Source organism: Marmota marmota, unplaced genomic scaffold (genome assembly GCF_001458135.2).
Source record: "Marmota marmota marmota unplaced genomic scaffold, marMar, whole genome shotgun sequence".
NCBI lineage: Eukaryota > Metazoa > Chordata > Mammalia > Rodentia > Sciuridae > Marmota > Marmota marmota.
This window is the reverse complement of record NW_026000261.1, coordinates 8,054,736-8,066,934: the sequence shown is the minus strand read 5'-3', so window position 1 is coordinate 8,066,934 and position 12,199 is coordinate 8,054,736. Positions and strand designations below refer to the sequence as shown.

General features: G+C 35.1%; 1 protein-coding gene across 2 annotated transcripts in view; it reads left to right on the top strand.

Moving 5' to 3' along the window:
* Positions 1–12,199, top strand: part of Rnf128 (ring finger protein 128) — a 94,815-nt gene that overhangs the window by 79,079 nt on the left and 3,537 nt on the right. For both annotated transcript variants that reach the window (XM_048796944.1, XM_015497938.2), the window contains exons 3-6: positions 6,915–6,986; positions 8,241–8,323; positions 9,405–9,501; positions 10,725–10,893. In XM_048796944.1, the coding sequence (XP_048652901.1) occupies positions 6,915–6,986; positions 8,241–8,323; positions 9,405–9,501; positions 10,725–10,893 (421 nt within the window). The remainder of the gene's footprint in view (positions 1–6,914; positions 6,987–8,240; positions 8,324–9,404; positions 9,502–10,724; positions 10,894–12,199) is intronic.

The window sequence follows — 12,199 nt, the reverse complement described above, 5'->3', positions numbered from 1 at the left end:
CCCCAAAAAAAAACTGGTAAAACATCAAAAGATAGCTGAATTTTGGATAGTTAGATTGTAATGGACTCTTAGAATATAAAGATCAGAGTTCCACTACCAGTTATATAATTTAAAGTCTGCATGCCCTTTTTAATTATTAGGTTTTTTCCTATTATTGGTGCATATTAATTGTACAGAATAGTGGACTTCATTGAGGCATATTTGTAATGGATAAAAACAATTTGAGCTGGGTATAATGTCTTATGCCTATAAACCTAGTAACTTTGGAAGCTGAGGCAAGAGAATTTTAAGATTGATGCCAGCCTCAGCAACTTAGTAAAGCCCTAAGCAACTTAACAAGACCCTGTCTCAAAACAAAACAAAACAAACAAACAAACAAAAAAGCCAGGTGCAGTGGTGCATGTTTGTAATTCCAGCAGGTCAGCAGGCTGAGGCAGGAGGATTATGAGTTCAAAGCCAGCTTCAGCAGTTTAGTGAGGCCATAAGCAACTTAGTGAGACCCTGTCTGTAAACAAAATATTTTTTTAAAAGGGCTGGGGATGTGGATCAGCACCCCTGGGTTCAATCCCTGGTAACATAAATAAATAAATAAGGCTGGGGATGTAGCTCATGGTAAAGTACCACTGGGTTCAATCCCAGTACTAGAAAAAACAAAACATAATTTGATCAGTTTCACTCCCCAATATCTTTCCTACCCTATTCTTCTCCCTCTATCCTACTGTTCTTCCTTTTGATATCTTGGAGTTTCTTTTTGTTCTTGATTTTTTTTTTTGTTCTGCTTTTACATATGAGAAAAAAGAGATGATACTTTTCTGAGTCTAACTTACTTAGTTCAAAATTATGGTCTCCAGTTACATCCATTTTCCTCCAAATGTCATAATTTCATTCTTCTTTATGGCTGAATAAAATTCCATTACATATCTATATGTATCTATCTCACATTTTCTTTATGCATTCAGCTGTTGATGGACGGCTTGGCTGATTCAACAATTTGATCATTGTGAACTGTGCTGCAATAATTGTGGGTATGCATGTATCTCTAAAGTATGCTGACATTTCTCTTGGACAAATACCAAAGAATGGTATAGCTTGATCATAGGGTAGATCTATTTTTTTAACTTTTAGAGAAATCTCCATACCAATTTTCATAGTGGTTCTACTGATTTACATTCCCTTAAACAGTATATAAGAGTTCCTTTTTTCCTGCATCCTCACAGCATGTGTTTTTATTTATATTCTTGATGACTGTCATTCTAACAAGAATGAGATGAAATCTCAGTGTAGTTTTTATTTGCATTTCCCTGATTGCTAAGAAAGTCATACATTTTTCATATAATTGTTGGCTATTTGTATTTCCCCTTTAGAGAACTATCTGTTGAGTTCTTTTTCCCATTTATTTATTGTGTTACTTGCTTTTATAATGTTGAGCTCTTTGATTTCTTTATACATCCTGGTTTTTAATCCTTTGTTGGAAGCTGACAAAGATTTTTCTCTCTGCTGGATGCATTGGTGCATTTCTGTAATCCCTCTGGCTCAGGAGGCTGAGGCAGGTGGATAGCAAGTTCAAGGCCAGCCTCAGCAACTTAATAAGACCCTGTCTCAAAAGAAAAAATAGAAAGGATTGAGGATATAACTCAGTGGGAAAGTGATCCTGGGTTCATTCCCCAGTACAAAAAAAAAAAAGTATTTTTTCCCATTCTATCTGTTGTCTCCTCACTGTTAATTGTTTCCTTTGTTATGCAGAAGCTATTTAATTTGATGACCTCTCATTATCTCATTTGTTGATTATTTTATCTCCTGAGCTATAGGAATCTTATTGAGGAAGTGGTTAGCTATGCCTATATGTTGAAGTGTTTACCCTATTTTTCTAACAGTTGCAAAGTTTCCAGTTTTGTACTTAGATCTTTGATCCATTTTGAGTTGACTTTTATGCAGAGTGAGAGATAGGGATCTTCTACATGTGGTTTTCCAGTTTTCCCAGCACCATTTGTTAAAGAGGCTATCTTTTCTCCAATGTGTTTTTGGCAGCTTTATCAACAATCGGATCATTATAGCTATGGAGATTTGTTTTTATTCTGTTCTATTGGTCTATTTGTCTGTTTTTTTGGGGTTTTTTTTTTTTTTTTGGTTTTTTTTTTGCCAGTACCTTGCTCTTTTTTGTTGTTGTTGTTGTTCCTATGGCTCTGTACTATAATTTTTTTTTAAATATTTACTTTTTAATTATAGGTGGACCCAATATCTTTATTTTATGTTTATGTGGTGCTGAGGATCGAACCCACTACCTCAAACATGCTAGGCAAACGCTCTACCTCTGAGTCCCTACCCAAGCCCTGTACTATAATTTGAAATCAGATGCTGTGATTAAGCATTGCTCTTTTAGCTCAGCATTGCTTTTGCTATTCTGCATATTTGGTTCTTCCACATAAATTTTAAGATTGTTTTTTCTACTTCTGTGCAGAATACCTATATTGGTGGGCATTACATTGACTCTGTAGAACGCTTTTGATAATATGGCAATTTTAACAGTATTAATTCTGCGTATCCAAGAGTTTGGGATGTCTTTCAACATTCTAGTGTCTTCTACAATTTCTTTCTTCAGAGTTCTGTAATTTTCATTATAGAAGTCTTTTACCCCATTGGTTAACATCCAAGTATTTCGTTTTTTGAGGTTATTGAGAATGGGATAGTTTTCCTGATTTCTTTCTCAGTAGATTCATTATTGTAGTGTAGGTAAATTATTGATTTTTATATGTTTGTCTTGAATCTTTTTACTTTGCTGAATTTGTTTATCAGCTCTAAAAGTCTTCTGGTGGAGTATTTGGGGTATTTTAGATATAGGGTCATGTAATTAGCAAACAAAGATGACTTGTTTTTCTGTTTATATCCCTTTTACTGTCCTTCTCTTGCCTGATTGCTCTGGCTAGTTTCAAGAACTACATTGAATAGGAGTGGTGAGAGTAGACATCCTTTCCTTGATCCTGATTAGAGGAAATACTTTCAGGTTTTCCTTATTCAGTTTGGTGTTGGTTTGGGGTTTGTCATATAAAGACTTTATGATGTTGAGGTAAGTTCCTTCTATTCATATTTTCTTCAGGGTGTTCATCATTAAGGGGTGTTGAATTTTGTTGAGGATCTTTACTACATATATTGAGATGGTCATATGATTTTTGTCCTTGGTTCTATTTATGTGATGTATTACATTTATTGATTTGTGTATTTTGGACCATCCTTACTTTATCACTACATGCCCTTTTGGACAAGTTATTTTACTTTTCCAAGCTTCTAGTTGCTGTGTGTGTGTGTGTGTGTGTGTGTGCGCGCGCACACCAGGGATTGAACCTAGGGGCACTTAAGCACTGAGCTATATCCCCAGCCCTTTTTATTTTGAAATGGGGTTTCACTTAGTTGCTTAGGGCTCACTAAACTGCTGAGTCTGGCCTTGAACTTGCAGTCCTCCTGCCTCAGCCTCCTGAGCCACTGGGATTACAGGTGTACACCACCACATCCAGCCTAGTTGCTTATCTTTAAATGAGATTCTTACCTCCTTTAGGGGATTGTCATAAGGAATAAATGAAGTAATGGATATAAAAATGATTTTAAAATATCAACTGTATAAATATAAGGAAGTATTAGAAGTAGTAGCTTCCTACACCAAGCCACAGGTGGGTTCCTTTATGTAACTCTCAGCTTCAGTGGGGCTGACAGTAACCAACTCTCATATTTTATTTTATTAAATATTTATTTATTTTTTAGTTGTAGTTGCACACAATACCTTTATTTATATGTGGTGCTAAGGATCGAACCCAGTGCCTCACACATGCTAGGTGAGTGCTCTACCACTGAGCCACAATTCCAGCCCCACCAACTCTGATATTTTAATCAAGACATTTTTCCCCTTTAGGCTTCAGTTTTCTTATCTGTCACAATAAATGTTTCCTAGGTGATCTGAAGATCCTAAGTGTCCTCCATTCACCATTCCTCTATTATTTATTTATAATGCAAGCAACAAAAACAGAACGGAAGATACTTGTGCCAAAAAAAGACCCATCATAGAAACCCCTTTTAAACTCACAATGAAGTCCCAAAATGGGAGTGAAAGGGCTTTCATTAGCACCTCTTTTCTACTTAGAACCTAGCTCTACTTGCTGCTCAGGTAACAATTTAAGAGGTTGCTGCTATTCCTGTGACAGTAAGGAAATAGTTTGGCTAGTAATTTCCTTAGCTTTAAGCCAAATACCTTTCACAAAATGATATATATTATATAGGAGACAGGTTTGGGCATTAAGGAGTTTCCTTATCTACCTGGACTATGGACTATCCCCTTCCAAAATATGATTGCTAAAAATATGTATAGACATATTACAAGTACCCATTAATGCTTACTTATGAATGGTAGCTTATATTTTCATTTAATAAACATTTTATTGAACATCTGCTATATCATAGGCATTATATTAGATACTCTACTTGCATTACCTCTAATTTTCATGTAACCTAGATGTCAGTTGGTGACCCTGGTAGGGAGGGGGATTTTTATAGGGGCATAAGGAAGAAGCTTACATTCTTACAATGACCTCTGGTTCTGAGCACTTACTTTTTGCTAAATTTCTGTTAAGTTTTTTTTTTTCTTTTTACAGTTTAAAATAGAAAGATTGCTTATCATCTTGCCATTCTGAACATACTATTTTTATATTCCACACAGCATCCACCCAGCTGTGAAGCCTAAGCTCTAGTTCAGTTTACACATATATTCACTTGAGGCATTTTTGTATACAGTAGATTTTAGGAAAGGAAGGGAAGGATTTCTTTGCAACAGTACACCATATTAATACTAATTATCTTATATTACCTGGGATATTTTTTTTCATTTGGACAGTTTACCCCACATATGACAATCTCTCAATGATTCCTCTCTATTCATAATATTTTCCTCACCTTTTTTATTCCTCCCATACCCCAAATTCACTTCTGATTCAATGATGCATAAGTTTTTAGTGTGAGTTCTCTAAGTGAGCCTTGGACTTGACTTTGAATTTCCAAATGTTTCTAGATTTGTGCCCAGTGAAACAAAGGTGGCTATTCTCAGAATCCATCCTCCTTACTAGGCAATAGAGGTTATAAACAGCATTTTCCCCTTAAACCAAATATTTTCAAGTAAATAAGGTGAAAGTATTAAGTGAAATGTCTAGAATTACTCATTGAGTAAGTGACAAAATCAGATTTTTAATCAAGGTCCATTTGAATTAAATTCCTATGCACTTTCCACCAAATATGTTGCATTTCAAAAAAGGACTTGGAAATAAATTCTGGAGGAGATGTGGAGAAAAAGGAACACTTTTACACTGTCAGTGGGATTGTAAATTAGTACAAACATTATGCAAATCAGTATAGAGTTTCCTCAAAAGACTAGGCATAGAACCACCACATGACCCAGCTATACCACTCCTCAGTACTTATCCTAAAGAATTAAAGTCATCATACTATAGTGACACATGTATAACCATGTTTATAACAGCACAATTCACATTAGCCAAACTATGAACCAGCTGAAGTTGAATGAATGAATGGAGAGACAAAATGTGGTATATACACAGAGTAGAATTGAGCATGGCAGTGCATGCCTGTAATCCCAGTGACTCAGGAGGCTAAGGCAGGAGGATTGCAAGTTCAAAGCCAGCCTCAGCAACTTAGGCCCTAAGCAACTTAGTGAGACCCTGTCTCAAAAAATAAAAATGGCTGGAGATGTAATTCAATAGTAAATCACCCCTGGGCTAAATCCCCAGTACTTAAACAAACAAAAATTCCACAATGGAGTTTTATTCAGGCATAAATAAAAATGAAATTATGTCATTTGCAGAAAAATGGCTAGGAATTGAGAACATTATGTTAAGCAAAATAAGCCAAACTCAGAAGGTCAAGGGTTGTATGTTTTCTCTCATATGTGGAAACTACAGAGAAAAAGGAAAAGAAAGGGAGGGCAGGAATCTCATCAAAATCAAAGGGAGATCTGTAGAGGAAAGGGAACAGCAGTGGGAGGTGAGGAGGGAAAGGAGACATACTAGGGAATGATACTGGCCAAATTGTATTATGTGCATATAATGTAATGTTATGTAACAATGAATCCACTACTATACAATGTACCAATAAAATGTGGGAAAAAAAGAAAGGGATCACTTGAGGAACAGAACCTTGACCTATACCTGAGCAGGATCACTGGGATTTGCATGAACATTGTATCTCTGCACCAGCTGTCCTTGATCCACAGCTATTGTGTGCATGTAGGAATATGTAACAACAAATCCCACCATTATGTACAACTATAATGTACCAATAAAAATGTGGAGCCAGGCATGGTGGCACACACCTGTAATCCCAGTGGCTCAGGAGGCTTAGGCAGGAGGATTGCCAGTTCAAACCCAGCCTCAGAAAATTAGCAAGGCACTTAGCAACTCAATGAGACCCTGTCTCTAAATAAAATATCAAAAAGGGTTGGGGATATGGCTCAGTGGTTGAGCACCCCTGGGTTCAATCTTCGGTACCCAAAAAAAAAAAAAAATGAGGGAAAAATTGGAAAATATTTACTTTAAGGTACTCTGCACTTTAAAACACGAAAAATGATTTGGAAATTTATAGCATCTGAATCCATTTGGAATAGGGACATGTAGCTTTATCATCACCATCCCAAAGACACTATTTAAGAAAATAGGAAAATGTAATAAGTAAAATAGTTTCAATAATTTGAAAAATGCTGCTTGATAACAGATAAATGAGGCATTTATTATGGTTAATTAAATTTTATCTTTTAAAATTCATTTGTTCATTGACATTCACCTGATAAATGTTAATACACTCCACATTTTTAAACCATGCATCTTTAAAATTACTTTTTCTAATATCTGATTTTTTTATTACAGAGACAATTAAAGGCAGATGCTAAAAAAGCTATTGGAAGGCTTCAACTACGTACACTGAAACAAGGAGACAAGGTGCATTTATTATTTTAAAATGCTGTTTGTTTTAAAGCAATACTAGCAAACCATTGTTCAAACAAAATGTTCTTCCAATATATTTTCTTTGCCTTTTATGAACCGTATTGGCTTTTTAAAAAGTTGTTTGGTGCTGAATAATGTCCACCAAAGATATCTAAGTCCTAATACCTGGAACCTGTGAATGTTACCTTATGTGGCAGATATGATTTTGCAGATATGATTAACTCAAGGAAATAAAGACAGGGATATTATTTTACATTATATGAAGATGTCCTAAATATTATCACAGTGTCCTTATAAGATAGAGGAAGAGAAGGATTTTATTATAGCACAGTAGAACAAGTGACAGTGGAAGCAAGACACTGGAGAGATGTGAGAAAGAGGCCATAAGTCAAGGAATGCAAGCGGCTTTTTTTTTTTTAACCATACTAGATATTTACTGAAAAAGGGGGAGAGAAACCCCTATTTTCACATAAAATCCTATACACAATTGCTCATAGCAGCTTTTTTTGTAATTTCCCAAAACTAAAAAGAACCTGAATGTCCTTCAAATGGTGAATGGATAAACTTGGCATACCTATGTCATGGAATACCATTTTGCAATAAAACGAATGTAGGAACCCTATGGATATATACAGCTACATGGATAATCTCAAAAGTATTATGTGAAGTGAAAGAAACAAGACTCAAAGACTAGATAGTACATGATTCTATTTATATGATATTCTGTAAAAGCCCAAAGTGTAGAAACTGGAAAGTGGTTTCCAGGAGCTAAAAGTGAGAGAAAGTATTAATTACTAAGAGGTATGGAGGAATTTGCTAGAGTAATGGCACTATTCTTACTTTGATTGTGGTGGGGAGTAAGTGACTGTGTATGTTTGTCAAAACTTGCAGAACTGTATACTAAAAGACTGTATGTGAATTACTATACCTTAATTTTTAAAAATGGGAAAACAGCTATAGAACTTATGCAAATGATGTTTTATGAAGTCCAAAATCAGGAAAAAGAGTCTAAATCAATGTATATGATCTTATTTGTTCTGTTCCCCTTTTTTGTTGACTTTATCCTTTTTACCTTTTTAAGCCCAAATAAATTTAAATCACCTGTTGAAACTTTACATAGTCACTTAGTGATAAGATGCTTCTACATTTATAAGAAGTTATGCTAGTTATATGGACAGTCCAATCTTACTCCAAAGTTTAACTCATTTTCTCTTATCTACCAGAGTAACAATAACTATTTGTTCATAGGAAATTGGTCCTGATGGAGATAGTTGTGCTGTGTGTATTGAATTATATAAACCAAATGATTTGGTGCGCATCTTAACCTGCAAGTAAGTTTGACGTTCTTTTATAACATCAATAAAAAATTGCTGACTCACAAAATGATTGTGATGGGGAAAACTATTTTGAATGTTTCCTAACTGGTGCAGAGAAAGTGTGTATGTTTAACTTATCTTCAATTAAATATAAAGGAGTTTTTTAAATTAATGACACTCTAATCATACCTACTCAGTGGGAGGATCATAAATTTGAGGCTCATCAGACAATTTAGCAAGACCCTGACTCAAAATACAAAATAAAATAAAGGGATGAGGATGCAATTCAGTGAAAGAGCAATCCTGGGTTCAATTGCCAGTACCACAAAAAAATAACACTGAAATTGGTAGAAGTCAAATTGTATGCTTTCCACAATCCAATACAATTTATTCTGAACTGATTTCATACACAACTGAGAATTAGTCAGCAGAACACACACACATACATACACACACACACACTTACACACACATACATGCACACACACAAAGGCAATACTAGATTATTTGGTTTTAAATGCATTATAATAATTCCATTGATAAAAAATAAAATAGATTTATAAGCACCAATTTAGAAGTCTTCACTCAAGGTTTTTTTTTTGTTTTGTTTTGTTTTTAATTATCCTTTCCTGAAGATTGCTCTTAAGACTCTTACCACTCTTTCTTTTAGCTGTTGAATAGAAGTGTTCTTGGAACATATTATATTGGTTAAAGCTTCAGTATCATGTTGTACACAGTATTTTGTACTGTGTTGTTGAGAACGACTATACCATTTTACAATTAAAGAATTTACAATTTCAATTGTGTAACATTTGAACAGTCTTAACTCAGGTTGTTAGGCATTTTCAAGTAATGTGTACTGAAAATAGTTTTTTGAAACTAAAATAATATGGTTTATATTTAAAAGTACTATATTAAGAAATTTCATTTTTTATTTCTGTGGCTTGTTCTTTGTATTAATAGTGCATTTTTAAAAGAAAAAAAAGCATCCATTCAAAGACTAAGTAAAGTTGTGCTACAGCCTGCTAATAAATGTTAGGCAAAGTGTTGTTGTGTTACATCTTTTAACTAAATTATGCATTTTCTCCCTTATTAGCCATATTTTCCATAAGACATGTGTTGACCCATGGCTGTTAGAACATAGGACTTGCCCCATGTGCAAATGTGACATTCTCAAAGCTTTGGGAATTGAGGTAAACATCACTCTTTACTATTTATATTAAGGAACTTATGCAGTATGTTATTTATGTGCATGAGCATTCAGGAAAATAACAATATTATTTTTAGACATATAGTTTACACCTGAAACTATACATATTTACATCATAGAGATAGTGAGTGAGGTTGCATCTTTGACCATCTCCATTTTCCTTCTTCCTCCCTCTACTCAAATGGACTTATCATTTAGTCAGAATTTGAAGTGATGATCATATAAACTAACAACTTGTCATCCTCCTTTCTGCTTCCATTATATTATTGCATAGTGACCAAATTTGTTAAATGAGCATGTGTAATTTGAAAAAAATATGTAATAGATAGTAAATTATAATTTCATATTTGGTAAGTGAAAAAACTTTTTTAAGGTAAAATAAAAATCAAGCTCAATAAAGTCTTCATAACTTGTAGAGATACATGGATAACAGCACTCCTCATTTCTATTAGGGGATAGCATGATACATATATAGATACAGTTACATAGGTATTTTTAAGTGCCCATGTGGTATCAGGCATTATGTTATGAGGTGATGGGATCATTCAAATGAACATCAGATGTGCAGCCCATTGGTGGACCCAATTACTGCTCTGACTGGGGCCAGCAAGAGGGGGATTTTTCTTATAATTATTGTTTTAGTTCGGTGTTTGTTGTTGTTGTTGCTATAACTAAAAGGACCCAACCAGAACAACTGTAAAGGAGGAAAAGTTTATTTGAGGGCTCATGGTTTCAGAGGTCTCAATCCATAGACAGCAGGCTTTGTTCCTCAGGTCTCTAGGTGAGGCAGAACAACATGGTAGAAGAATGTGGCAGAGGGAAACAGCTTACATGATGGTCTGAAAGCAGAGAGAGCTCTCCATTATATTATTTGCCAAATACAAATATAAACCCCAAAGCCATGCCCCAACTCCTTTAGCCACACCCCACCTGCCTTCAGTTACTAAGTTAATCCAATCAGGGATTAGTTTGCTGATAAAGCTCTCACAACCTGATCATTTCTCCTTTGAATCCGCTCACATTGTCTCACATGTGAGCTTTTGGGGGACGCCTCACACTCAAACCATAACAATTATCAAAAGATATTATAGGTTAAAAGGTTATGAAATATTGTTCTAATGAATCACTTATGAAGAAATTTTATAATGACGTATGAAGAAAAGTATGTACTCTGATAATCTTAACTTGTTCAAATGCTTTCCAAAGGTGGATGTTGAAGATGGATCAGTTTCCTTACAAGTCCCTGTATCCAATGACGCATCCAATAGTGCCTCTCCCCATGAAGAGGATAATCGTAGTGAGACTGCGTCATCTGGATATGCTTCAGTTCAAGGAACAGATGAACCACCCCTGGAGGAACATGTGCAGTCAGCAAGTAAGCACCATACTGAAAGGCAACAAATGACTCACAGATAATCCACTTTGGATCATATGTTCATCTGAGTGCTCCTACATTTTAACATTTGTTTCATTCACCCATTAACAAATTTCAGGTTTTTTTCTTCTTAAAATGATGCAAGGAAGAATGCACTCCTGCCTTAATTAATGTATATACAAATTCAAAAGCCCCTGAAATAGATGAAATGCATCAGGAATGAGTATTATTCACAAAAAAAGGGAAACATCCCTCTGACCCATTGAAATATGTACTTATTAACTACTTACTGAGGCTAAGGAGTTCATTTTAACTTTAAATTTTAGAAGGCATTGTGGCAACAACTTGGGAGGCTGAGGCAGGAGGCTTACAAGTTGGGAGGCCTGCCTCAGTATCTTAGCAATACTGTAAGCAACTTAGTGACACTCTTGTCTCTAAAATAAAATAAAATAAAATAAAAAGGGCTGGGGATGTGGCTCAGTAGTTAAGGTTCTGGGGGTTTGATCCCAGGTATCAAAAATAAAACTAGAAGCCATTGCTTATTACAGATAAATCAGAAAGTATGATAAAGGAATCCTGAAATGATAAAATGGAATCTGATTTACTGAAGCTCAATTTATATCCAACTTCTCAGAAACCATCTTTTGTAGATAGGAACTATGTTTAAGATGGTATGTGCTGCCACCTGTTGACTGTGTACCGTGAAATGAATAAACTTAGAAACTAAATTTGATTATTATATTCGGAATTCATGTGAACTGGTATTGTAACTTAGCAGTTTTATATACCAATGGAGAAAATTTAGAGAATTTTGTTACTTTTTTCCCTATAAAGAGAAAAGATACCTATAAGAACTATTTCCCCTTGTTTAAACTCAAACTTTTTCTTGTTTTCTGTTGGTTTGAAAGTTTTTCCAGGGCTGGGGTTGTAGCTCAGTGGTAGTGCACTTGCCTCACATGTGTGAGGCACTGGGTTCAATCCTCAGCACCACATAAAGTAAGTTAATAAAATAAAAATATTGTGTCCATCTACAACTAAAAAATATCTAAAAAAAAAAAAGTTTTTCCAGCTGGGCACAGTGACACACACCTGTAATCCCAGTGGCTCAGGAGGCTGAGAAAGGAGGATCGTGAGTTCAAAGCCAGCCTCAGCAATGGTGAGGTGCGAAGCAACTCCATGATACCCTGTCTCTAAATAAAATACAAAATAGGGCTGGGGATATGGCTCAGTGGTTGAGTGCCCCTGAGTGCAATCCCTGATTGGATTAACTTAGTAACTGAAGGCAGGTGGGGTGTGGCTAAAGGAG